Source organism: Cyanistes caeruleus, chromosome 3 (genome assembly GCF_971803275.1).
Source record: "Cyanistes caeruleus chromosome 3, bCyaCae1.hap1.1, whole genome shotgun sequence".
Classification (NCBI taxonomy): Eukaryota; Metazoa; Chordata; class Aves; order Passeriformes; family Paridae; genus Cyanistes; species Cyanistes caeruleus.
The window spans coordinates 86,862,860-86,890,661 of NC_141703.1; the positions used below are offsets into that span (position 1 = coordinate 86,862,860).

The 27,802-nt window shown below is 38.2% G+C and overlaps 1 protein-coding gene across 2 annotated transcripts in view; it reads right to left on the reverse strand.

The window, feature by feature from the left end:
* Positions 1 to 734: 734 nt before the first annotated feature.
* Positions 735 to 27,802, reverse strand: part of PRMT8 (protein arginine methyltransferase 8) — a 57,186-nt gene continuing 30,118 nt past the window's right edge. For both annotated transcript variants that reach the window (XM_086882525.1, XM_086882527.1), the window contains exons 3-11: positions 26,342 to 26,527; positions 23,017 to 23,172; positions 17,907 to 17,970; positions 14,592 to 14,734; positions 14,131 to 14,218; positions 11,001 to 11,116; positions 6,337 to 6,487; positions 3,985 to 4,106; positions 735 to 2,190 (exon numbers count right to left, since the gene is read on the reverse strand). In XM_086882525.1, coding sequence (XP_086738651.1) covers positions 2,107 to 2,190; positions 3,985 to 4,106; positions 6,337 to 6,487; positions 11,001 to 11,116; positions 14,131 to 14,218; positions 14,592 to 14,734; positions 17,907 to 17,970; positions 23,017 to 23,172; positions 26,342 to 26,527 — 1,110 coding nt within the window. In that variant the 3' untranslated portion in view covers positions 735 to 2,106. The remainder of the gene's footprint in view (positions 2,191 to 3,984; positions 4,107 to 6,336; positions 6,488 to 11,000; positions 11,117 to 14,130; positions 14,219 to 14,591; positions 14,735 to 17,906; positions 17,971 to 23,016; positions 23,173 to 26,341; positions 26,528 to 27,802) is intronic.

Here is a 27,802-nt window from a genome sequence, read left to right on the forward strand (position 1 = left end):
TGTTCTGATCAGGTGGGGGTTTTTTGCTGCTTCTTGACCAGTGCTTTCTGTCAGGCAAAAATGACACATTCTCAGTAAAGACCCCTGGGAATCTTTTTTTTTTTTTTTTTAAAAAAAAATGTAAGAGATTTTTTTCCCCCTTCTTTGTTATTCTTTTAATATTCAAGTTATTAAAGATTCATGTAGTGGGCTAGAGAATTGGATGGTGTAAAACACTTTCAAAGTATAATTTAGGCAAACAAAGTAAGAGTCTTTCCTCTTTCAGTCATCTCAGTGGCAAAAGAAGATGAAAACATTGTTTGAGTAGATTTTATATATATGGAGGGCCTGAACAAAACTCTGGTAGTTTTCCTTACCTTAAATTCCTAGAATCACAGAAGTGTTACTAGAAAGGGACTTGTAGAAGGTTTTTTCCCAGTCTATTACTGAAAGAGTAGCTTAACTCATTCTCTGAAAATGATAGCAATATATGACAGATAAACTCAATTTTGTAAGGAAAGTTATTCATCCTCAATCCAAAAATATGAAAGAAGCTTTAAAACAACAGTGATCAACTTAAATGCAAACAGTATCTTTTACTGCTGAATTACAGTTTAATTTCACTCTACATAAATACCATTCAATAGAAACCCTAGACCATATTCTGTAGACCATAAGAAAATGGAGGCACTGTGGAGGGAAAATCAATAGAAATAGGTTTCTAAAAAGTGAGAAGTTGACAAATACTGGCAAAATACATCTTCAAGTATGCTTTATTTGCAGGTGATTAAAAATATTTTTAGGCAAAAAACTAGTCAATCTTATCCAGTACAAGATAGAACATGATTTAGTGCCTAATGCCAGACGGACTGGAAAATGTGTAGATAGGACTGGTGATGCAGTTGTTGATGAATTACATGTGATTAAATGGCCCACATTCATATAGTAAAAAGACCTGATACATACATATGAGGAATTATAAGCACTTAATATTTTAACAATAAGCAGGAGATTTTGTACGAAAAACAAGGGACTCGAGGGGACGGGAAAGCTACAGACATCTTAGTAATATCAGAAGCCATCGACATTTCTTTTTAAAGACATTAACTTGCTCCTGCAAATTACTGCACTCTTGAGAATAGTATTTGCAATTTAAAACTTATCTAAAACATCACCAAAAGGTAACACTAATTCCTATATTTTTAAAATTATTTTGTATTAAGAATTTTGCAAAGAACTGAAATATGGCATGGCCGTGAAGCATGAATTATCCACCATTTCAGAGACTTTGCATTCATCACATTTAAATACTAGGTGTCTGATTTCTGAAAGTCTCATGCAAAATCCAGCTATAAAAACTCACAACAGAATATTTTCAAGGATAAAAAGCTAATGTTTTTTTAAGCTCTGACAGACATCCAGTTGTGAAGGTGAATTTCAAAACTAATGGTCTGCATTTTCAGAGGACATTCAAAAATATAATTGTTGAACTTCCTGTAAATGCCCAGCTCTTATCTACACTTTGCATGGAATATTTACCAAAGCTATAACATTGGACAGTTAATGGAATACATCACTGCCTAGAGTAGTGCCAGAGGTAACATCATTATCTTTCCATAACTGCATAATGAGAATTAAATAATCACAAAACAAATTCCTATTATGAAATGACTTTTTTTTTCCTCATGTACAATATATATATTCATTTATATTGAATATAAGTCCAGTAATACTATCACAGTAATGTTCTGTAGTAGTCTTTCATAGTGAGAAAACTGCCCTAATCATCTTTAACATGCAAAGCTTGGAAGAACCAGAAATTCACAGTAAGTAATACAATTTGTATATGCATCTTCTGCCATCCTAAAGTTAACCAGAACACTCAAGACTGTCGCTTATTTTTTTTTTCCTATGTTTAACAAAAGCTACAGTTCTGTATACTGTACATTCACAGTGGGATCCCAGCCCCCTGTACTATCTGCAAGAAAGATCAGGTTACCACCCTCCATCAGAGTAAACATTCTAGTATTTAATATAATAATCTTGTGAACAGTTGTTCCTAGCTTGAAGCTCAGCAGTTCAAGACTTGATAAAATTCTCCTTCTCATCTCTCTGAAAGGTTTCTTGCTAACGCATTTTGTAGTCATTAGATACTGACATTTCACATAGCTGTCCTTTAAAATCCAAGTCTACTGTGAAATCCAGGTCACGCTGTAAAAAGATTTAAATGCAACATGTAAGTAAGACCATAAGTTTAGTGTATTAATTCAGTTATCATTGCTTGGGTTGAAAAGATCAGCAGATTCAAGAGATTCCTGCGGTGGTTTCTAACTTCTGTTTTAAAATGGTGCTAACACTGAGAAAACAGACTGTAAGGTGTGTAATAGCATTCACCACACAATCTGTGCTTAGGTCATATTTCTATACCCTTCCTGAGGTGGATTTAATGTCCTGGTTACTTCCTGGTTCAGGAAGCTTCTGACATGCTGCTATCATATGTATCCTATGGAAACTTTTGAAGGGTATCCCCCATTGAGATTTTCTTAGTTTAGGCTAAAGGGCTTTCCCACTAGGGGTTGTTCCAGGGTAGATCTAGTAAACTTCCCATTGTACAGAAGCCCTCAGTCATTTTTTATCTTATAATGACACATTTTTAGGGAAGAGGCACTACACAGTTCTACAGAAGGAAGCTATGTCTATCCAAGCTTTTGAAAAACTTCATATTTCGGAAGAACAAAGCATTAACAAATCCTTTTGAACCAAGGTGGCCTCTCTGTCTTACAATAACCATCAAGAGCACATTAATTTTAGCACCTAAATCTGCATTCAGGTACTTACTGATATGCAAACAAATTTGACATATTTTGTTCATTTTTCCCCACAATGAAAATTGATACATTTAACCCAAAAGAAAACATTACAGTCCCCCTAGGACAACATAAGGGTGGGGAATCAGATTATTTTCCTCTTGCAGCAAGTAGCTTCAGAGGTGAATGTGTTTGTTTTAATGCCAAGCTTATTTTGTGTTAACTTCTCCCTCTGTATCAACACTACCACACCCAATCTGTATTTGGTATAAAAATGGAAAAGCAATGTAAAAAGGAGGACAATGAAATGTTAAGATTTGTTGCAGTTAAAAAATGCAGTTTTTCATCAATTACAACTGTATAGATGGATAACCAGGTTATTTTAACTGCTATTTACTGTAATAGAAAATGAAGAGATGCTGCTCAAGGTTTTTGGCAGAAAATCGTCCACTTTTTCTCCCAGAAGCCATAATTCTCATGTCTTGTTCTATCCAGCCCTAGGTTGTCTATCAGACTGTCTCACAGTCTCCTTACCAGTTAAAAGAAGCACTAGAGGGATTATCAGAGAAACTGAGGAAGTTTTCAGCAGTCATGGTAGTGTGATATCCATCATGCTGTAGCTTTAGTCTTAAATAAAGCATCTGTACTTTCTGTGGAATGGCATAATTTTTAAACAACACTTTCACTCAGTTAGTGAGTTCAAGTACATTTGATCAGTGAGTTCATACAAGCATTCCTCTGAAACGTGCTACCTAATTTCCTGTTACACTGTCCTTGGGCACTAAGTGGCAAACCACTCAGTGATATCCCATAGATGTGGCACTGAAGTACTTACTCTTGATCATCCTGTGTTGGCAGAAGGGATCTTTCCACTGATTTCAGTGACAGCATGAAAAACCCCTTGCCTGCTTGCATCACAAAATGTGAGTCAAGCTGATCGCAGAGGGCAGCTGACTCAGTGATGTACTTGAATCCTTTCTCCCTTCCCATGCTAGCCTACTTGCAGGCTGACTTCTTTAACATTAGCACTGCTTTATCATTGCTGTCATCAGCTTTGGTGAACCTGTGACTGGAGCTCTTACCAATAAACATGAATGCCTTTAGCACACTCATTGTTTTACTCTTACGCATTTTCTTAATTGCTGATCATAGTTGATGGTCAGTAGAGGTAGAATTAGGATTAGGGATGCTGACTTACCACATTTTTTGCATTTGGTTTCATGGATATAGTCCCATAGATTTCTTCCCCTCGTCTCACAGTTAAATAGTCCTCCAAGTAGAAGACAGTTTGCTTCCAGTGAGTATAAGGAGCATCAGGTGCTAAAATATATATATATATGGGTATCACTTATTGAAATTTCTTAAATGCTTTGCAAATCAAATTATGACTTGGAAACAATTGGGAAAAATCCTTTCTTTTCACAGAATGCTTTATGTACTATATTAGCAAATGTATTTTACAACACAATTCTATTGGCTGTCTGTGGGTTGTCTTCTAATTTTTACTGGAATATGTCAGCTGTGAATCACACCCAGCAAGAAGGATTCCACAAAAGGGGTTGCAGGGAAAGATAGGCACATTTTTATGCTTTTCTTTCAACCCACACGTGTTCAAATTGGGAAAATCTTTACTAAGTGCTTTGAATTTCAGAAGTCTAAATTAGTTATAAAAACAATGATACAAAAGCATGAAGGAAAGGTTCATCAAATATTATTATTCACAAAGTTTCAGATGAAACATTTGACTAGTGATCCCAAACCAGCAAATTTTAGTTTTCAATATAGTTTTCAGGAGAACAGAGTGGATGAAAGGGCACTTGTACCTTGACCTCTTTTGGGACTATTAAAAGGCATTTTGGGCAATTTGCCAGACATGGAAACCGGTCTAAATTAATTTCTAATCTTGCTTAGCAGAATCACTTTGATGACCCTTTGCTATTTCAGGCTTTTAATTTACTTCTTTGGTTCTATTTCTGATTTAAATTCCAATCTTTGAGCAGTGCCTAGTGAACTGGTATTGGTCACTTCTTGTTCCTACCATTCTTGCAGTCAAGAGCATCTAGGAACCTAAGAATAGCTGTAGGAACTCAAAGACTTCATAACCTGGCAAAAAAAGCCTCTGATAAATTTATTTTTCTTCTATTTGTATCCACCAGTCACATGAGGTCACTGTATTGTATCATTATTAACACTGTTTAATAAAATAATAATCTTATTTAATTTCTACATCAATGTTTCAAAAAATTACTTGGCTTTGAAAATTTTTTGTGACTGGGGAAATGCTGATGCTTTTAAAAAAACTATTAGGACAGGAATTTTTAACTGTTTTCTAAAATTCTAGAATCAGAAGACTGATAAAAACCAACTTTTTTCAAAAACTGTGCTGGCAAATAGTTATCTTCTTAGACAGGTAATTTTTGTTGTCTGTGTGTCCAGACATTTCTAATGACTGTTAATCTCAATTGTTAAATGTGACATCATCTTGTAAGAGTTCAGATCCAGACTGTTTACTATTTGGACACAGCTGCATAAAATTTCTAGCTGAAAACATGTTAGACCAAAACACAATTGAATTTATAGTCTCAATCACAAATGCTGCCTTGTACACAAACATGTAGTTGTACACATGCCCCTGTGCAGGGCCATGCTCCTCCTCTATGAACAGGGTGGGGGTGTGTGTAATGCAGGCACAGGTCTCCAAGTCCACCCCAAATTACACACTTATTCATAATTTATGTAATACATATCAGTGAACTGGTGTTCTGACATGTCCTACAAACTGGTGTATTTTACTGAATTCACTGCAGCTTCGCCAACAGACACCAGGTGAGAATCTTCACCAGTCTTCTAGACAGTGGTGACCCTCAGCAGTAGATGGCCAAACAACCTTCCTATGGAGCAATTCTTCTGCACCTACCTTATCATGATAAACTGAGCAGAGGCAGAGAAACACTTCACCCTCCTGTGCACAGGGTGAGGTTTTTGCATTTATTGCAAGACTCTCTGGTTTATTCAGTCTGGTAAACAATGCCTTAAGGGAATGGAGTTATTCTTTCAAATATCTGTTCACCAAGGCAAGTTAGACTTTCAAATCTGGGTTGTTAGATACGACTCACATAATCAGTACGTGTGTTGTTATAGCTTGGGAAATAAACAGGAGTTTTGTTCTGGACTCTGGGGCAAGCAAGAGCTTTGTTGAGTTTCAGATCTGGGGAAAACTAGGATGCAGAGCTGCTGTCTCTCTCTGAGACAATAATTCTCTCTCTAATCTGAGAAACTTGACACAGGGTTTAGATATAACTGGTAAGGCACATAAATTCACAGGTCATAATTCCTGCTGAGCTCTAAGCTTGATAGCCATTGTGAAATTCTGCCTCTGTTTCCACAGAATTCCTATAAGAAGTTGTCCTTTCCCCATCCTGCTCACCTCTCTCCAAATTAAAATAGTTTTTATCACTGAAATTCAAATGTGGTGGTACCATCTAACCATCAGCACTGAGAGACTGATAGCAACAGAAATGAAATTAAAATTAAAAGAAATACAGATTACCTGTAGAAAATCCCATCTTCTTGTGGCACTTCGTAAATTCAATATTAAAATAGGTGACCAAGGCATGAATGTAATCATTGCGCTGAATTTGGAGGCAGAATGCAGAAGTAAATTCCAATTCTTCAGTCTTCACTGTATAAATATCTACTTCCTGTTTTGAGGAGAAAGAAATGACATTTACATGCAGATGTCTGTGACTCTCAGGTAAGTGTTAAATGAGGTACTTCAGTAGTTCATTTAATGATCGGACACAAAGACGACTGGCAGCCTTTTAACACTGTAAGAAATCAGAGGTATATTCTAATATATCAAATAATGAGCAAATGATCCTGTTATCTGACTAAGCTGACAGAGAGGACACTCACTGAAGACTCTGTGTTCTTGGGAATGGCAGGGAGCAGCTGTAGGAGCTGGGGAAAACCAGGGTAAAAAGGTGCTCTAATAAATATAGGGAGATGTTGAAATGGAGATATAGGTCCAGTTCAAAGACCTTTCATCATCAGGGACTGTCAGCATGAGGAAGTTGGGTTTTTAATAAAAATAAGCTTATTTCTTTTTGCATCTCTGGAAAGGAAAGTGATTTGACTGTGTCAAGCAATCAAAATATTTGAGGCACGAGAAGGGCCTGCTTTTTGATGGTGATGCTTTCTAGTCCTGTGTCAGGTACCTGATTCCAAACAGTGAGGACAGGGATCTTTCTCTTGAACGAGACAGAAGCAAATTATGTCAATCATTCTGTGGCTTGACTGCATCAGTTGGAAGCGACAATGTAGTCTTCAGGATTGCTCATTTCCATCAATATTTAAATCACACTGTTCAAGGCTTAAACTGTGTTTTTCAGATGGATCTGATTTTCCCAGCTAGGTACTGCTTTTATCTGGGTTGTTTCCAAAAGTTGTAGTGATGATAGGGAGGATGGTAAGTCTGAAGTACTATTCTAATGCTGTGGGAAATGTTTCCCATGCACTTTCCGGTATCTTCATTGCTCATTCTCATTGCTGTGGTACCCTTATTGCTCATGCATACAGGGAAACAGAATTTTTGTAGGCAGAAATCCAGATTTTCTCTACTCTACCAGCTGAAGTCAGGAATTGTGTCTCTGACCTCACCAGCATTTCTTAAGACTTGCACTGCAAAAATGGGGAACAGAGTTGAGACTGCCCATTAGAGGGCTCTTTTAGCTTCTTTTAGGGCACATTAGAGGGCTCTTGTAGAAATTGCTTTCTGTAATCTAAGGTAAGACTGCAAAAAGAGACAGAAAGATGCAGCCATATTTCAGTTGCTGAGGTCTTTTCACAGATCAAATATGTGTTTCTGAGACTTGGAAAACTCACGGGGAGATGATTTTAGCAAGCCATAGCTTTGGCCTGTCAGGTTAACATTATTGTTCAACAACAGCTTGACCATAATGAAAATTATTCTACTGCATTGCAATGACACCCTGAGGCACTAGTGTTTACCAGTGACCTATGCATATAACTGGTCATTTAAAGCAGTGAAAAACTTAAAATGTTTTTGGTTTTTCCCCCTCAGAAGAGGGTAAGAAAAAAAGCATGGTAGGAATAAGAACTTCTGAGGTCTCCTGGCAGAGTTCCACAGCAGCCTGCATAATTTGCTTTGCCAAGCTAAACTGGACTGGTGGGTGATAGCTGCAGACTTCTGTAGTTTTTGGTCTTTTTAGTGATCTCACTGTGGGGAAACTGGGACTTAAGTCTAGTCTAGTGGTGAAGCACATAAAAGGGAACTAGCTCCCTCTCTCTGAGCTGTGTTGGCTGTGCAGGGTAAAGTGGAATCAAAAGCACTAGGATATATTTTCAATAGAGAAGTCAGTAGAAATTTCTCAAAAATATTGAACAGATGTCCTGAAGAAACTATTGGTCACATTTGCAGTCCTTTTTATAAGGTCAGAAACATAGCTTTTTTACAATGCAAGGTAGGAGACAAAAGTGGGGACTTTTTATTAATTAATACAATTCTGAGGATGGTCAAGTCTGGTTTTGGTGATATCTTTGAATTTTACTCTGGCAACTGCACATTCTTATATAAAATGGCAACACTTACTACAGGTAACTACACAGGAGACAAATGATACAAATTGGAGTTAAGGTTGCTTCTAGAGAGCCATGGCACCTCTTTTCTGATCTCCTTTCCAGACAGTCAGGTTACTCAGCTAGGATTTTGTGAGCATGGAAATAAGATAAACATGGAAATTTCAGTGGATGTCTAGGTTTGGTGGAGTTTTTTCAGGGTTTTTGTTTGTTTGTTTGTTTTTGGATCAGAGAAGAAAACACAATTGTTTTACTTAGTAAGAAACAAACTTTTCCATTTTTTTGTCAGTGTTACTGAAAGCAGTAGGCCCTCAGCAGGATACCTGTACACTTATTCCTGTGTTCTCTTATTGATTCTGCTGGTTTGAAGATGTTTTGTCCTCGCTAGTCTCCCTGGCTGATCTGGTATGGAAGTTAAACAGAGGGCTCCCATTTGGCAGGACAGTTCCTGTGCCCCTCAGATATATTTAAGAGATCACGCAAAAAAGAATGGCTCCCATAGCAGAGAAGATGCTGCACTCCCTGCATGCACCCCTAGTGCATGTGGCCTAGTGCCTAAAGTTCCTCAAAGCATTCAGGACTTGGGTTACATCCAGTTTCTGAGGAGTAAAAAAAGATGAAATTTTACTCAAGTCTCCAGCATGTCAGATAAGTGCCATGGCTACACAGCATGCACAGTTGATGTCTTATTTTGCTGATTTTGTAGAACCATTCAGAGCATCTAAACTGGGAATTGAAATAACTGCAGAAGCACAAGACTCTGACTGGTCTCTGAGGAATGTATCTAGTGACTGGTACATCCACTGACTAATGTAGAGAGAACCCAGACTCATCTGGTAGGCACCCTAAATTAGCTGACTTTGGGTTGAATACAACCCTAAAAATCCATCTGTGAATCTAATATGAACAAGCTGTGCTATTCAAAAGTGCTGTAATAAAACATTTGAATAATTAAACATTATGGCTTTGTTTATTCTCAAATGTTTTCTTAGGCTAATATTATTCTCTGAATTCACAAATATTTTCAGGATGAAAGAAATGCATTTTATATAAATAAACCATGTGCAAAAGTAAATTAAATTTAAAAATACATAGCTACAGAGTCTGTTTTTCCTTCTTCCATATTGCTATCTTGAACATAAACCTCCCTCCTTCATGCTTTTCATTGACAATTTTCTCTTTGCTTAGTGAACAGTTTGTGAGATTCGTGACTGATTCTGGAATGGAGGCTGGTTTGTGCTTGTGTACTTATTACCTGCTTTGCTCTCATGGTGCCTCTACATGGTACAGCACTATTCAGTTTATGGACAAAAGATGTCAAAACTAAATATAAAACATGAATAGAAACACTTTGAAAATTGTTGTCTGTCATCTTAAACCAAATTACTTTCAAAGACCTTCTAAATAAAGCGTTGGATTTGCACTTCAATTAAGGGTGTGCAGCTTTTTATTCCAGAACAGCCAACCCATTTTGCTCCCTGATCTCTTTCTCTCTGGACATATTTCATAGAGTCTAAATAGCTGTTTCTTTTGTGTGTGCTGCAATTCTAAATTGCTCTGGTTGAGGCTGTTTTCAGGCACAGCCATCTTGTGTTCCCCTCAGTGCAGATGGACTGTGCATGCATACGTACTCATCAAGAGTTTCTGCTTCTGTTCCTTTTTGCTGCTTTCAGTAAGGGTTTTGCAGACTGGAGGCATGGCCCTCCCTTTTGCATATGGGAATATTTAATGCTGTGTTTGTTACTGGCAAGAAGTGAAAGGGAAAAGTTAGAACTGACTCTTTGGGATAAATGAGCTCTTAAGATTCATGGACTTGGTACTACCACTGCCATTGATGCTGACAGCCTTGCTCATGACAGTTGTCCCATATGAGGAGGATTCCTTCACGTGAAGAGAGTTTTAAAGCTTTCAAGTGTTCCTGCAGGCAGTTCCTTCATTGTTAACATGATCTTGTGAACAGGGATTAGTGACCTTTCTGTCTCATGTAGAGCAGGGTACCAGTTAACCTCTGGATGCAGATGTCGGGGCTGAGAGATAACAGTAACATTCTATATAAGGCTAAGAATTAGGAAGTTAGAGAAATAAATTGAGTTCCAATTCTGATCAGATGTTCTGGAGTTATTTATTTCATCATCAATTCAGAAATGATGCTTCAGACTTTCTTACTGCAAACAGAATGATTTACCCCTTCTCCTCAGCAGCATTCAATCAGTAATTTCAAACCTCTATTTAAAAAAAGGCAGGGCAATTCAAATTCATATCTAAGTATACCACATTTCTCTTTATCCAGTATTTGCACATGTGAAACATGCAAAAATCTCGAGTTAGAGCCTGCAGATATAACCAGATGAGTAGAGATCCAAGGAGCATCTTACTTATGGGAATTCCATAAGAAATCAAGGTACCAATGTTCATGCTCAGATCATGTGACAGTACATGACATGCAAGAACTGACTAATTCAAAACCGCACAATTTTCCTTCACAGCATTCTGCAATGATGGCTTCTGCAGCTGGTTCAAAGCATGCAGAGAGAGTAGCAAAACATAAGCAGCAGGTCTCAAAAGAGCCAGATAGGTGTAAACATTCATAATTAGGTGTATTCAGAATTACCAAACCTTTATTAAGCAGGCGTTGGTCACCACTTGCTTTGGATCTACTATGTCCACCAAGGGCTCCTTCATGGCAACATCCCTAATACAGGTCATGTCAAAGCCGTACACATTCTCCCACCCTGTCAATGCAAATGGATTTTTCAAGGTTAGCAGCAATAATAGAAAATATTCTTTGCTTCTCAAAGCATTTTTCTTTTGAAAGACTTTCTACCATCCCCTAATTTTCAGATGTCCCCTTCAGCTCTTTGCTCCCTGCCCCAGCTGTCTATGTCATCACTGCTATTTTACAGATAATGCAGTTGTGGCAAAATAAGCCCTCAATGTACATATTTGAACAAGTGACCCTTATTTTTTGGTGTCTCCAAAACCATGTTACATGAGATTTGTCAATGATTTTTGTGGCTTTGGACGCTTGTGATTGTTGCCCAAAATCATCTGATGTCAGGCTGAGTGCTGGAAATAGCTGTTAGGGATTCTATCCTTTCCTATCCATTCTGCTCAATATTTACTTCCCCCCCTGCCCTCCTCCCCAGCTCCATAGATTGCCACTTATTTGGCAGTTTACATGCTCCTTTGATTATTTAAGTAGTCTTAGTTTCAGCAAGTGAATTACTGGCAGAAGTAGAATTGCAGGTGTGTTTCAATAATTGTGACTCCAAGCTTTAATCTGCACATACATCACGACAGAAAAGCAAAAGGTTCATTTTGAAAAGATTTAAAAGTCATGCCAATCCTCAGTATTTGAATTGTTCTTCTGATTGTTTCAATAGATGCTGAGGTTCTTTTGCACAAAATGGAAACATTGAAAAATGGAAAAGTACAGTGGCTTTGCTCTTAAGGTTGCTTAACAAAGTGAAAACAAGAACCTTCAAACAAGTGAAATCGTAGTCTTATGAAGCATGTAAGTCAAGGTCCATCCAGTGCTTCATCTCAAAATCTAAACTGAATGCTGGGAGTGTTTTAAAAAATAGCTTGAACAAAAAACAAAGTAAACAGATAAACACATTTGTGAGCATATTTGAAATGTCTCATTTTTTTCAGAGCATAGTATTTGAGCTACTGGGGTTTCCAGAGAAGTATGACTGAAAATGAAATGTGATAGAAAAGTCTGCATACTCCAAAACTGGAAAAAACGTGGACATGAATGATTCTTTGATATCTCTTTGATATCTCTTTATTGGGTTGCGAGTTTGTCAACATTTTCAGGGCAGCTGCAACTTTTGTTTCAGGCATCATGAGCATGTGAGAACTTCAGATTACATTTATAAAAGTCATATATTTTTATGTGATTACTCAGAAAAGATTAACTAGGAAGCCCTGAAGAAGCAATTGATTAATTTTTTATTTATTATTGAAGGCCTCCATAATTTACTGCACTTCAGCCTAGGTGGGATACCTTTGAAATATGTGGCCCAATCTGCCTTGGGCAGAGAGTTGTCATGGGAGGTAAAAAATAAAGTTATATGTTTTACATTTTGCAGTGAATCAGAGTAATTGCCTGTAGTAATCAGAAGTTAGATTTTTTTAGAAACCTCATATTGCAATATTTCTTGATCAATATAATGGTTCTTGAACGCCCTTTAAAATGCTCAGCCCCATATCTCATACGAAGGCAAGACTCTATCCTTCTTAAGGAGACACCATCAAGGATTTATAAATGGAAAGGAGAGACAAGATGGTGGTGCAGATATAGTGAGACAGAAATAACTAAAGACACAGAGGTATATACAGTAAGGAGAAGGAGGTGAAATCAGAAAATAAAGTGTCTTAAAGGAAAACATTTTAGAAGAGGAAAAAATTACTTGAAACAATTTTTCAAATGGCTAAAAATGGAACAATTTGAAAACAGATGCATTGTCTGTGAGAAAACAAAGACTCAAGGTCTAGAAATGAAGGAGTTCAAAAGCAAAGTGAAAGATTTTAGACCAAAATGATTCTGATTCCTTTACAGAATGGATGCCTTATACATCCATTTGAATTTGTATATTTTGTAAGGATTTTAACTGTCAAGGTCATCACATAGCCAAGGAGAAAAATCTAGGCTGTGCTTGAGGAAGAGATATAATCCTTCCTGGCACCTACAGAGACTTCTTGTCACCACCCCACTGCACTGGGCTTGCTTTTGACCCAAAATAGCAATTTTGATCAACTGGCAGTTTTGTGTATTAGCACTGAATTTGATTACAGAAACACCAAGCCTTCTTTTCTGGGAGGAGGTGAGAGTCAAGGAATGAGGAGTTAGGCATTTTTATTTAAAGACTGTCTGAACCCACTAATATAACCCAAACTTTCACATATATGTTTGGTTAATAAATCTGCTTAGGAAGTTCATGCTTTTTTATTTTTTTTTTTCCATGATGGAAAATACCTTTAAGTGAAACTACCCAGCTCTGAAAAATAAATAAAATCAAAAAATGTTGAAAGGAAAAGAGGAATGAAATAATGTAAAACTTGTTAATTTGATCACAGCAGGAGCCTGGACCAGGTCCTGCTTGTAGATGCCACTAACAGCACCATGATACTTAAAGGAAACTCTCCCATCATTCTGAAAACCCAAAGTTAGAACCCTTTTTTTAACATATAAGTAAAATTTAAATTTCTGATTCTTATTTTCAGTTTTAAAATTCTCACATAAAATGTTTGAAAAAAAGTATTATGTATATGTTCTAGGGTTTTTTCTTCTTGACAAGCCATCATGGAAATACAATTTTTTCTAGGTTTATTTCTTCACATGTACAATTAATTTGCATCTTACTTCTTTTTTTTGTTATGATAAAACCAAAAATAAGGGCCTGAATGGCAAAAGAATATTACTGGGTTTTGTGGCTGTTATGATGGATTATATATTTATCAAAAAACCAACAAAACTAAATCTCCTATAATCCACATTTTAAATATAGCTAGAGGTATTAATGTAACTCTAGGCAAAGTCTTCATCAATTTATACATGCATCTTTCCTTTGAGCACTTTAAATTACTGCAAATTTCCTGAATTTATCAGCAGACCAACATTTTCTCAGAGTTCACATTTATACTGGAATTCCGGCCTGCAAAGAGATTACAGCAGGCTACTGGAAACGAAATATTTTAGGGAAATAGCCACAGAAAAGTGTTATGGCAGGTGCTTACTCACAGTGAATTTTGAAGTCCTTGTACTGTCTGTCTTCAATTGCTACCACGTACAAAGCAGCTCGGTCTGGAAACATTAGCCCTCCAGGTTTCTGTTGATGAATTGTGGGGAAATGGATCTCGTAATCTATTCACCTGACAAAGACATCACATTTTGAACTGCACATACAAAAACCAGACAAGCACCCCTTGCATGCCTTTATTGTTTTCCTTCAGATTGTCACACCAGCTTTGACCTTGCAGCCCGTGGCAACGTCATTAGACAGTGTCTACACAACCTTCGCCGGCCAGCACTTAATCAAAAGCAAAGCTCTTTCCCTTTGTTATCTCCTCATTAAAGCCTAAGAAATGGCACTTGGAGATGTGACTGTGTCTTGTTATGGTGACAGTAGGGAAGGGAAAGCTTGGAGTCAGGGAATAAATGGTGATTGCTCCAGCAAGGAGCACGACATGCAGAGCACCTACCAGCCACTTGTCTCGTGCGAAGATGACTGTGTTTAACATTGACTCATAGAACAGACAGTAACCCATCCACTCGCTGATGATGATGTCTACTTGATCCACAGGTAATTCAACTTCTTCCACTTTACCTTTAAATATTGTGATTACTGAAAAAAGAATCCAAAGAAATACATTTCACATAATAAAACACCTAAGATCCTCACTGGTGAATGTCAGGCTGACCTTTTCAATATGATTCTCTCCTTGAATGCCTGTCAATAAGGCATGACTCCATGTGACTCAATGCAATTCACACTTTTCAAAAACTATTCAGAGCAAGTAGAATAAATAGAATTTTTAGTATCAGTATAAAAGGAAAAAACACCAACCCAAAATCCAAAGGCCAAACAAAAAAACCCCACCATGTCTAAAAACAACATAAAAATAGGCCTTACCTGGTTACCTGTATGATCTCATTTTACAATGCCCTTTGGAATTTGGCAGATTTTTAGATCATTGACCAAGTAAGGCAAAGAATCCACTTAGAAGCCTTTAGACATCCCTGCAGGTTTACACAGTATTGTTTAAATGGTGGGCCGTATTTAGCTCAGTTAACAAATAATTTTGTTTTAGGACCACTACACAAGTCACCAATCATTCCTGCTTTAAAAAAAAAAAAAATTCCTATTTACAAATGTATTTTCAACTTGTGCTCAATAATTTTCAGCATGTGTTTTTCTGCTGTTTATATTGTTTGTTGCAGTGGATAAAGTCTCATGGTTCTGGATTCTTCCTTGAAAAAAGTAACAGATGCACTTACTTGTGCATAATAAGGTGAATAATTAGTGAATTAGTATAATAATAAGAATAAGGTGAATATTCTACATTCAATTACTAATTGATAAGATTACTCCACTACTCTTAATTAATGGCAATTTTTAATTATAGCATTTTTTATTGATGAAACGGTCAACATTCAGTTTCAGAAAAATGAAGGTAATTTAATTTAATTTAATTTAGCTAGAACTAGGTTTGCTAGCTGAATGTGGAAGTGTGGGTTGAGTGATTTTTAGAACTCAGCCCAGGGAAAAGGTTTTGTCGTTCTCAAATACATGCAGTACTAGTATTACTCTAACCAGATGTGGGCACTTAATTTGCATAGCAAATTTTTAATCCAGATTGGCCCCCTATGAAATTTGGAACACTCTGACTTAGACCAGTACCACAGCGTATCAGCTGATAAAAGCAACCTGACTGGAAAAGAGCAGAGTTCTCTTCTCTTTTTCATTATTTAAACACATTTCTTCCACAGGAATTCAACAGTTAATCTGCTGTTGTATTGAAGACTCTTCATGTCTATAAGTTCTAGCCATGAGTTCTCTTTAGTTCTCTTTTCTCCCAAGAACTTTCACTGCCCCAATTCTTTTGGAGTGAATTTTAGCACTGTTGACAGCTGCCAGAGTGACACACCTGATGTTGAAGCCCCCTGTTTACACCTAGAACAGTCACAGTGTAAGCAGCAGCAACAGCACTGGTTCCTCCAACCTCCCTTCACTTCATAAGGCATCATGTGGGAACAGACTGTGCTGTCCCCAAATGTATTGCATGTGTCTGTCCTGGAAACAGTGGGTTTCCTCTTGGATCAGCCCCTTTTGCTGACTCTGCATTTCTCAAAACATTTAAGGAGGGAAAAAGAGGAAAATTTCCACGAGAAACAAGATCCTTTGATTCACTATCCTTTATTTTATTTATTAAAATAAAAATGAACATTTTATTTTATTAAAATAAAAGGGTCAGTGTAGAGTATGAGAGTGTAAATGTTGGTTCAGGTGTGCAGTTTGCAGACCAAACTGCAGTCAGGCAGACTGCTGCACCTGTCCTGCCGAGTCTCCTCCCAAAGGGAGGGGGCTCTACTTCTGCCTCCACAGTTTCCCAGTGACTTTCTCCTTGTAGGAACAGGAGGAAAAAGCAGAGATAAATACCTTCTGCACCCTCTGGAGTGCACCGGAACTTTCTAATTTATTCTGACAATGGTCCCCTCACACGCAATTCCTGCTGCTGGAAATCCAAATGCAAATTGATTTGTGGTGTGCTATTTGTGTCTCTAGCGGATGAAAGCTGTTCTGGGAACATACAGCCTCTGCATCCAAGGTTCAGGACAACCAAGGAGGTCACACCTCACTGCTTCAGTGCCTTATCCCTGCTGTGGAGAAGAGCATTTTCTAGTCCTTTGCTTCCTTCTTTTCCTGAACCAAGAGTTGCATATGCTGGCTGGCCTCTTGTATCCCACATCACTGCTGTTTCACACCACAGCACTTGAATGCCCGTGATGTACAATAAATATTCCTCCCAGAGAGCTCGGGGTTAGCCAGAAACTGCCAGTGACAGCAATAAAAATTAGAACAGATCTGAACCAGAACAGAAACCCATTTGTGCGCATGTGTGGGCAGAGCATCAGCACAGACACCAGCTAAAAGTGGGGGCACTTGGTACAGCCCAGCCATGACCTGCTCTGCAGCAAAGGCAAGCTCTTCACAAAAAAGCACTTTTAAACAGGAGCTGTCTCACGGCCTCAGCTAAAAAAAGACTGATTTTTTAGGATGCTACAAAGATATCTTGTGTGCTGTGATTTGGAGGAGGACTGAAGGCATGAAACAGAACTTGTTGGGGATTATTTTGTGCTAAGGATTTTCAGTAGCTTGGGGTTACTTCTGGGTTGGTTTTTTTTTTTTGATTGGTTGTTTTTTGGGTTTTTTTGTTAGTTTTTTTCACAATTTAGTTTCCAAATACTTGGAAATTTCAACGGCTTTCTTTTCAAGCAAAAATTAAGTTTTATATGATACTTTAATTTTATGATTTGAGCATTTTCATTTGTGTATCGTTTGTGAGTGTGTATTTTGATAAGGTTTTGAAAAAAGTGTTTTCTTAAAGTGGGGAGTCAGACAACTTAGTGAAAAATTTTTGCTTTAAACTTTATTTCAATTTGAATGCCAGTGAGTATGTTTGTATTTCTATTCCGCTTAGAGAGGTGGAATTCAAGCGGCAGAATTAATTTGATAAGTTAATTTCTAATATAGGGTCTTCCTTCTGCTTTGCTAAATCAAATTTCCCATTTTTACTTCCCATATTTACTTCTTTTGTTTCTGGTAAATACAGAAGTAATTCCAGTGAGGAATTGTTGTAGTGCCTAGAATGAGGTGTTTAGTTTTGTATTTACATAAGTAAATCCTGCAAAACTACCATTTACATGTAAAACACACAACAGAAATTAATCAGAAAAAAATAAAACTGTCATCTTCTCTTTCTCCTGAAAAAAAATAAAAATTATATGTGTCTTACTGTTGTCCAAGTGGTTGGCCTTGATAATTTTTTCTGAGTAGTCGGATATACTTGAGCATTCAATCTAGGAAAAAAGAAAAAAAAGAGAAGCAAGATAAAGAGCAATTTACCTTTTAGAGAGCTCAGATATGTGAATGAAAACAATATCTACTGAAGGCAGCAGAGACTCTACAGAGCATGTAACCATTGATAAAGAGTAAATCAAAGCTGTGGGGAGGATCGTAATTATTGATATTTTAATATTTAAATTGCAGTCTGTGTCTGAGTTAAACTGGCTCTCGTAGAAAAAGATTGCTTTTAAAATAGTTGAAATGTGATAAAAAAGAGGTTCTACCTAAAAAATGTACATAATTTATTAATAGTATTTCATTTATTCCTGCTACTTTAGAATATTGCTTCCTCCCCCACAAAAAAATCTGATGAATGGAATGAATTAGGATGATGCTACATTTACATATGTATTTTAAAACAACATATATTGAAACTTCGTGAATAATATTAAAATTCAAAATGCCAGTACTGGTCTATGCCAAGAAGCAATTGTTTTCTATGTGAAAAATCTATATTCTTTAGCAAAGCTGTTATTCCAAAAGAATTCAGGCATTTAACACATAAGAAATTACTGAAACTTTCTATTTACAAGAACATCCAGATCTGCATGTCTTTTTCTGTGACCAATTCTGTGCTTTTTCTAGGAAAAGAATTACAGAGTGCCTCCTAGTTTTAGATATGCCCTTAAACTTGGCAAAATCTGTGTACTAGCACAAAAGCATGTTTGCAATGACCTTTAATGTCTTTTAGAGAAAAACTGCATTCCATGAATCTCTCTGGGTTTTGTGCCCCTTGAAAATCATGCTGGCCAAAGTTGCTTGTACTCTCTGAATCCGTTCCTAATTTACCTCTTCCAAATTTGGCATTAAACAGATGATACTACTTTGCATAATCCTTGTCTCTCTAATTCCCCTATGGGAATGTCAAATAGAACTATATTATCTCTAATGAAGTGGTTTATATATCCAGTGAATCCCATTTAATCTCTAAAAGCTAAATTGTGCTTGACCTCTGTGATAGTGCTCACAGATGGCAGGACAGCGGATGCAAGGACACAGAAATCCTTTATTGTTTTTATATTGTGCATGAAACAGCTATAATAGCAGTCATAATATCAATCCCAGTCCCCATGGGAACACACTGATTCATCTTGCCTGTGGATGTAAACCATTCCTAAAATGTCTGGCTCAATGGCCTGAGCATAAACCAAAACTGGCTTGTGGAAAGGAACACCTGAGTGCCAGTCCAGAGAGTTCAAGGAAGAAATCCTTTGTGGTGAGGGCCATCCTTTTGCTCCATCCAGGTTCTTCCCTTACTGTAAACGGTATAGACTGTATGCCCTGTCTATAGTTACTGCCATCATACTAATTTTCCCTGTCTTTATCTGTCTGGTATTATCAAGTCCATCGCCCATTTTGGATGCCTTTTAAATAAAGCAGGCATATGTAGGTGTTTGGAGGTTGCTTTCCAAACTTCCTAAAGAACAAGGTGCAAAGAAATTAAAAGCTCTCTCTCAAGAATGACAAGTTTCCAAAAATCTGCTTCAGATGCAAAAAAGCAAAAGAATAAAAAAACCCAACACTTAAATGTTTCATGAAAGAATACATATTTCAGAAAATAAACTTGCTTTATGGTGGCTAAAACTGTTCATCTGCATTTTGACTTGGACTCTATACTGTGGTTGAATTTTATTTTAAAAAGCAACTCATTTCAGAAAAAAGAAAACTGAATTCTGTTGGTGAAGAAATAGAGGTAAAATCAGTGTTGTCAGGTTTTTTCTCTCAGTTTTCTTTCAAGTCAGTGATCTGTTCAAACCTGTCCTATTTTGCAAAACATTTGGATTTTATGAAAAGCGCAGGTTCCAATAAAATAAGTCTGTACCTGAATTTATAATCACAGAATCATAGGATGGTTTGGGCTTGAGGAGATGTTCAAAGGATTGCCCTGATTCCAGTGAAGGATCCTGTTCCTGGCCATGTTGAAAATCAGGAGGTTCACATAGGCCCACCTCTCAAGCTGGACAAGATTCCTCTGTGTGATGTATTTTCCCTCAAGTGTATCAGCTGCACAAAACAGTTATGTGTCATTTGCAAACTTGCTGAGAGTGACCTCAATCCCACTATCTATTGTCCTTAATGAAGATATTAAATAGTAGTGGTCCCAGCATGGACCCTTGAGTTGCTTCAGCTGTATCTGGTCCTGTGTGTGTATATTCATCTCTGCTCCCATTTTACTTCTCAATCTTCAATCTACTGCTGCAAATGTTTCCTCTTTTGCTGTGGTCTCTTGCTGAAACAGTCACAAGATTCCCAGATTTCCCCTGGGCTGTGTCCTCATCACCACCTTTTTATACAAAGCAGCTGACATCTAACATCAGCCTTCATTTTCTGTGTCTGTTTAACTCCTTCTTCCCTGCACTGTCTTGTTTGTCTGAAAATACCATGGAATTCAGATAGTTCTACTGCAGTGACTGTCCTGAATTTTGTATGACTAAATGCAGCAGATGAACCAAGGCTTCAAGGGATATTTTGTGTGTTTTTGTGTCCCTCACTGACCCCTCCCAAGCACCATGTGTCAGTTCTTTCTCTACATTTCTTACAACAGCTCTCCCTTCAGATGAAAGTCACTGCATGGCACATTGGTACCCTCCCACATGGGTTAGGGCTCAGAGCAGGTGAAAAAAAGAGAAAATGAAGGGGCTGGCTCTGTTCAGGTTGTAGAAGAGATGTCCCCCAATCCAATAGCAATCTAAAAATAACCCAAAAGGGCTTGCAAAGAAAATAAAGTAAAACTATTTTCTGAAATGCATGGGGACAAGACAAAAGTCAGTAATCATGAGCAGCGGCAAGGGAAAATCCTGCTCATTGTAGGCCTGGAATAGGTGCTGAGAGAGTATCTAGAGTCTCCATACTTGGAGATTTTCCAAATTGGACTGGACATGTCCTTGGCCAACTTGCTACAGCTTTAAGTTAATGATTCTATGATTTACATCTCTTGAAGACCCAGAGATAATTCTAGCAGTTGGCTTAGGTAATGGCAGGGAATAAGTTCCAACAGTGAATAAGAAGGGATAAGAAGAACCAGACAGAGCAGTGGATGAATTTGAACCTGAAGAGGGAAAGTGTGAGTAAGAGGAGAATGATTTCTGTAGCTGAAAAATCAACACTCTGCATTTGTCAACAGTTCCCACATCACGCTATTTGAAAAATCACATTTAACTGTAGAGAAGAAACTGGAACATCACAGCTCTGTGTAATAACTCATGGCAAATGTTTGCTTTTTAAATGGAACACTCACAGTTTCCAATGGCAAATATGACCAATAAATTCTCAATTTGACTAGAAGATTGCCACTGCTAGATCTCTGAAATGGCTGCTTGTCTAACACAAATGCACTCTGTAGCTTGCTGTGCACAGGGTTCACGGTGAGACAGCTCATCTGACAAGAAGGTTGAAATGCTTTGGCTGTAGCAGAAGAGTTTCACACCTAAGGGAGTTCCTCTGAGAGCTAAGTTCCATGGATAGCCCACCCACCAGCTTCAGTGATGAGCAGTCCATGGGTGAGCTGGCACTGGTGTGCCAGTGAGTTTAAAAAAGGTGTGAGGTAAAGCCTGAACTCTAAAGAAGTCCAAAGGGACCTCCCCACACATAAAAAAACCCCAAAAACCAAAAAATCCCCCCCCAAAAAACCCAAACAACCAACCACCCCCCCCCAAGAAAAAACCAACAAAAAATCCCCACCACCTCAACAACAAACATGTGGAAAAGTATTTACTTTTCTTTTACTTGGTGAATTTTCTGCCAGTGAGCTGGCTCACTGTAGAATCAGATAGGCACCAGTGCCAGCACAAGGGAGGGAGGAAGACCATATGGCCAGGGATCTGAGAGATAGGAAGGTGGGAGCACAGCATCATCATTTTGTATATGCTTATACTTCTAGAGCACTGCAACATCTTTGTGTGAGACCTGCATTTCTGCACTGAAGAAAGCTGTGGGTTTATCCTCCCTGAGGCTTTGAGGTAATAAATCATAATAATAAGTAATACTTATTTTACAAGAAAATACATTCTAGCTGCCAGTCTGGGGCTTAAACTTCAAAACTTTTTCAGCACCTTTTGATTTCAGCTATCTATAGTTTCACGCTCTGGTCTGATATTCAAATGAGATATTCAGAAGCAACACTGGATTTTGAAAATATAAGCCTGAGAATTGAAATGGCATTTCATGTATCATTACCAGTCATAAAGACACACGCTTTGGGTGCTTAGTGACATCAGTGTCTTCAAATGCACAGATGTACCCAATTAAGTTTTAGTAAACAATTTTGTTGAAGTACACTGAGAAATAGGATCTATTTCCCCTTTTCTACATTGCACTGTGTCTTCAGGGCAAACAGAAGTCCAAAGCAAAAAGAAACTGCATTTGTCATTTTAGAGTTGGTACAAATAAGTTTGAATATACTTAGTAAGCAAATCCATGTTCTCTGTAATGACTTCTCTGCAGAGAACAGCACATTAATGCTCCTAAAGTTCAATGTATTTAAGGTAATAATTTCCTTCTGCCTCTGAAAAGTGTTATTGTTGGCACAGAAAACATGCACATGCTTTCTTGCACAATTTGCTGAGTTGTAATATGCAGGGAAAAGTGTATTAAGGAAATTTGTTTCCAAGACTACAAAGTTGCAGACCTTGAAAATTTAAAAAGCAAGATAGTTCCCTTAACCCCTCAGAGTAGGAGTGAGTCTCTTTAACATTATTTTTCAGCCAAGAAGAAATGTGAATATGCACCAGATCACCAAAGATTCCACATATGAAAAGACATTTACATCCCAATTTGGAAAAGGTGCAGCAGTGCAAGTCATAAAATACAACAGAACTCCACTGAAGTCACTAAAAACCATAAATGAAACCACTAAAAAAACCATAAAACCACTAAAAGCCATAGATGAGCTTGGAGACTAGAATTTCAAACCAAGACAAATAAGAAAAGGTAAATCACAAAGCCAAATTCTCAGGCAAAATGCACAAACAAATTCAAAATGTGAGAGAAACTCTTCTTACCCCATATACCTTCTTGGCTCCTGCCTTTGCAGCAAACATGGAGAGGATTCCTGTGCCACTTCCAACATCAAGGACAATCTTATCTTTAAAAACATGTTTATTGTGATACATTGAGTTTCTATAGGTTAATGTGCGCACTTCATCTTTTAACATTTCCTGTGATGAAAATAAAAGCATTGTGTCACTATTTGAAACGCTTATATGCATTCCACACTGCTGCTGAATGCATTCCCTTGCTGTCATTTAAGCATTATTAACACACAACATGAAGGGTTTCTCAAGTTCTTTGGGGTGCACACATCAAAGCAACTGTAAAACTCCAGAGCTGAATTATTAAGAAGCAGCATGACGTCCCTTGTATGATTTTATTCTGCTATTACTTCACTGTTACAATCAACAACCAGAATGAAATCTAACCACAGCACTGCTTTGGGAATAGACAGAAGCCGTACAGAAATCCAAACATTCCTTTCCTCCTAAATCATGCACAACCCAGAGTCTCAGTGGAGGGACCTTGTGAGGTTCCTCTTTGAACAGAAAAGAAATTGTTCCACAAGACATTATAAGACAGCAGGCTTGACAGCCTTGCCCAATGTGAGGCAGAAGTCCATAGCAGAGCTTAGAAATTCTGCATTGTAAGGTCCTCCCTCACTCATTTGTCTGATCAGTTTCCAGAAGATATTCATGTATCACCTAGACTACTCTCTCACTCGTTGGAGTTAGGTGCTGATTTTTGATGCACTGATAGCAGCAGTACATGCATTGAATTCCATCAATACCTTGCTTTCTCTTGTACATCCTTCAGTCAAACTATAACAATAAAGAATACCCAGCTCAAGACCCAGGTGCCATTTTTAAGAGAAGTGTAGACTATTCAACACAGACTTTAGTTTTCTGAAAATCCTTCTGTTATCTCTAGAAGGTTTGCTTATACTGTTTCCTAATATCATAGTTTAAGCAAGTAGACAAGTGAGTTTTTCAGTTTCAGGATGAAAAGGATCTGTTCACTGCCCAGCAGTCTGAGGCAATCATGAGCTGGATTGTTCCACGTATCAGCTGGTTACTTACCTGTCTTGGCAGAACACTGTGTGTGTGCTCAGTAACTGCAGATGAATAAAAGGCTGCTTTTATCATAAAGCATGGTTTGGTATCAGGCAAAGAGCAGTCCACCATCACTGGAAAGGTGTGAGTACACCCTCATGGAAACTGTTTCCACACATAATAAGAACAAGAAGGTGACTGGAAGTGTTCAGCGTGGATTTGTAGATGACTGAGCACTTGGTATCTTTCTATGGCAGAAGAATGGGCTTTGTGGATGAGGGAAGAGGAATGGATGATTTTTATCTTGATTTTTTGCAAAATTTTCAACATTTTTTCCCTATAACATCCTCACTGAAAAATGGACGAACTCTGGAACTACATAAATGATCAGTGCACTGGGCTGAGAACTGTCTGAACTGATATTCTGAAAATGTTGTAATGAGCAGCACAAAGTCCTGGATGCCAGTCACTATTGGTATCTCCCCAGGAGTCAATACTGATGCCTTTTGGCCTGATTTTTCAGGTGGATTCCATCTCTTCTTAGCAGATCTCAGTCCTCAAAGAGGGTCCCACAGATATAAAAACCAAAAACTTGTCACTGACACGAGCTGCACAAGCAATTGTGGACCCTTCTTGGGTCACTTGGTAACACTTCTCAAGTCCTTGTTTGCGCTGTTAGAATTGAGGCAAAAATCCACCTGGCACACCTTGCTGTTGATCATCATCCTAAGAGCTGCTCAGTGACACTTGATTTGCTCCAGGTCTCACTGGTGCTCCTGCGGAATAGCAACAGGCTCTAAGGGCCGGTCTAAGCGATGGACAAATGTCAGCAGCCTCTCCACAGTGTCCCAGATCCAAATGCCTCAGCAGAAGGTCTTGTCAGCAGATGGGAGCCTCTGTACCCTGCAGGTAGAAGCCTTTGGTAGCTATCACTTGTCACTTGCTCTCAGTGCTTCTGCCTGGCTCAGAGCCAGATGGTTCTGGAGGTTTGTTGGACAGAACTTCCTGCCCCTCAGCTGCAATGAAGACACTGACCTTATTCTATAGTCAGACATCTGCAAGTGGATCAAGAGCCTCCCTCCTATTCCCAGAAATCACAAGTTTCCAGCCTTCACCATCCAAGAGCAGTCCCTGCTTCCAAAGCTTTTAAGTACAGACTCTGCCTCTCCTTTCAGCAGAGTTGGGATTTTAGGCTCTTGTACCTTCACGCTCTCAGAGAAGATCCAGTCTCTTCCTCGTGCCCCTGATGCTTCAAAGTCTGTCAGCCTCCTCCAGCAGCTCCTTTACTTATTGACACAGATCCTTTACCAGTGCACACTGGTAAGAAGTGCAGGCAAGGAGGAAACCTCCAACTTCCCAGCTGCAGCAAGAAGCTCTCTGCACTCCCTGAGACCTACATGGCTGTTTCCTTCCTTCAGGAGATCCATTTGATTTAAGGTCTCTGATGTGTCTTCAAAATTTCTCCTAGGTCTCCTTCTCACTCAATTGTTCCTCTTAACTACTTCCACTCTTGGACTGAATTTCTGAATGCTACACTAGTAAGATGTCATAGGCAGATAGAAATCTTTTATGCTTACAGCTCACAATTACTAGAGTAATGAAAATAGATATTGTTCTTGTATGCTGTTTGTGAGGAGTGCACTGAGTCATTTCACGTTTGCTTTTTTACATTCCGCTCTTAAAGATCTCATTTTCTTGCATCACGAAAATATCAGCAGGGCAAGTTATCAGTGACTTCTTTAGAACTCATCTACAGTCAACATTTTCATAGTAAATGGTCCATCAAGTATTTCAAGTTCTTTCCAAGAGTGTATTTAATGGAGGTGATTTGGCTTAATGTTCCCAATGCAGCCTGTGTATTCAAGTAACATGCCAGGAGTCAAGAAACTGTTTGGCTTCTCATGTCAGCTGAGCAGCTGCTCTGCTGATGTCTGTGCCCAAACATGTAAGAGAACAAAACCCCCAACTCAGCAATAAGGGAGTGCCCATGGTCGTGGCTGGGCTGGTTTGCAGCCCTCATAAATGTACTGCATTGATGCACTTGTGAAATTCACCACTGCACAGACAGCTACAATGAGAACCTAAGTGGGACAGAGGTTTTGAGTACAAGTCTCTAGAGAAGTGGGTGATATATTTGGCACTGAACCAGACTACACAACTGTCAGAGGAAAGGCAGAGGAATATCATGAGTAAGTGCGATACAGATAAGTAAATTAAAAATAAAAGAAATAATAATTTTTATTATATTGTTAGTTAACAATTGATAAACAAAAATAAAGATTACCTCATGAATTCCAAAGTGAGCATAGGAATCAAAGTAATAATCCCTGGATGTCATCTCTTCTGGATTGATGAGCTTTGCCATCTTGCCTCGGCCAGGGCAGCTTGGTTGCAGTGGAACATGTATGACAGATTGAACTGGCTTTGGAACAACAGTAGGCTGTGGAGGCTGGGCTGGAATGGTGCAAACCTAGAGGAACATGGAATACTGTTAAGAGGCATCATTAAAAGAAAGTATTTCTCTCTATGTCTATCTTAGTGGTATTATTGTACCTATCTAGTAGATGGTAAGTCCAAAGACAGCTGGTGTATCATAAGCAAAATTTAGGCTGCTTTCTGTTCCTGGATCCTTAACTTATTTGATGTCTTGGAAATTTTCCTTAATGGATTTTTCCTTAATGTTTCTCTGCAGATACCTAAATTAGTGCAGAGTAATGGCTAATTGGTGGTGGCTGAAGCAGGTTCCTGCAAACGTTGTCACAAAGAAGTAAAGAGCTACTTTCTCTCCATTTGTGTCCCATTTCTTCAAACTGCCACAGCTTTGTGAGAGGCAGGTTGCAATAAATAAATAGTTCCCCTTCAAAGAAGGGCTCATAATAAAAGGGTTCCAGACACAGTGTTGACAACAAGGGCAGGATTCACAATAGATTCTTAATTATCAGGTAAGGTACCTGTCTATATTGATGAGCTAGGTGTGAGAAGGCTCACAATATCTGGAAGTCCCTGATGCTATCTGAAAATCTCTCAGCATGTCCAGAAAGCACTGTAGGGAACTGTGTGGCATGTGTGGTCCCTTAATGTAGTTTTCTGTTGTTGGGAGATGTGGGAGTTAGGTGTTTCCAACATACCCTAGCACTTAATTTTTATTGCATATTTCATCTCCAACACCAACATTCTGATAGACACAGAATTCTCACACCCCCTTGCTTCAGATTTGATATCTGTAGCATGGAAGACAGAAGATAGAATGTTTTTCAAATATGAGGTAAAACAGACCCTGGTCTAGCCCATGTGTGTACCTATATTTTGAACCCTTAATACAAAGCAAAATGCTGAAAACTGAGAAAGACTGAGAAATATGCACTAAGTCACCTGCAAATTATGGGCCAACTTCATATAGTAAGGTCAATCCTACTTTAAATATATCATATCCTCTTGTACTTTTTAAAAAAAAAATTTTTAAGGCTCAGTAGTTTCCCAGTAGGGACCAGAGTTGCCTGAGCCTCTCCTCACTTCTTTCATAAAGTTTATGCTGTCTTCTATATCTTGGTACTGTGAGATATCAATCCCTTGTACTGTCTCTGAATAGCATCAATTAGCCTCGTTCAGTTTGCTTCAATTAAAAAAAAAAAAAAAAAAAAAGAGGAAGAAAAAAAAAGCCCCCACATTTTCTGCTCTTGTGCATTTGAAGATTTATATGTGTCATCTTTTGATGGCTTCTTTAGTCCATCTGTTAAAAAAGTAA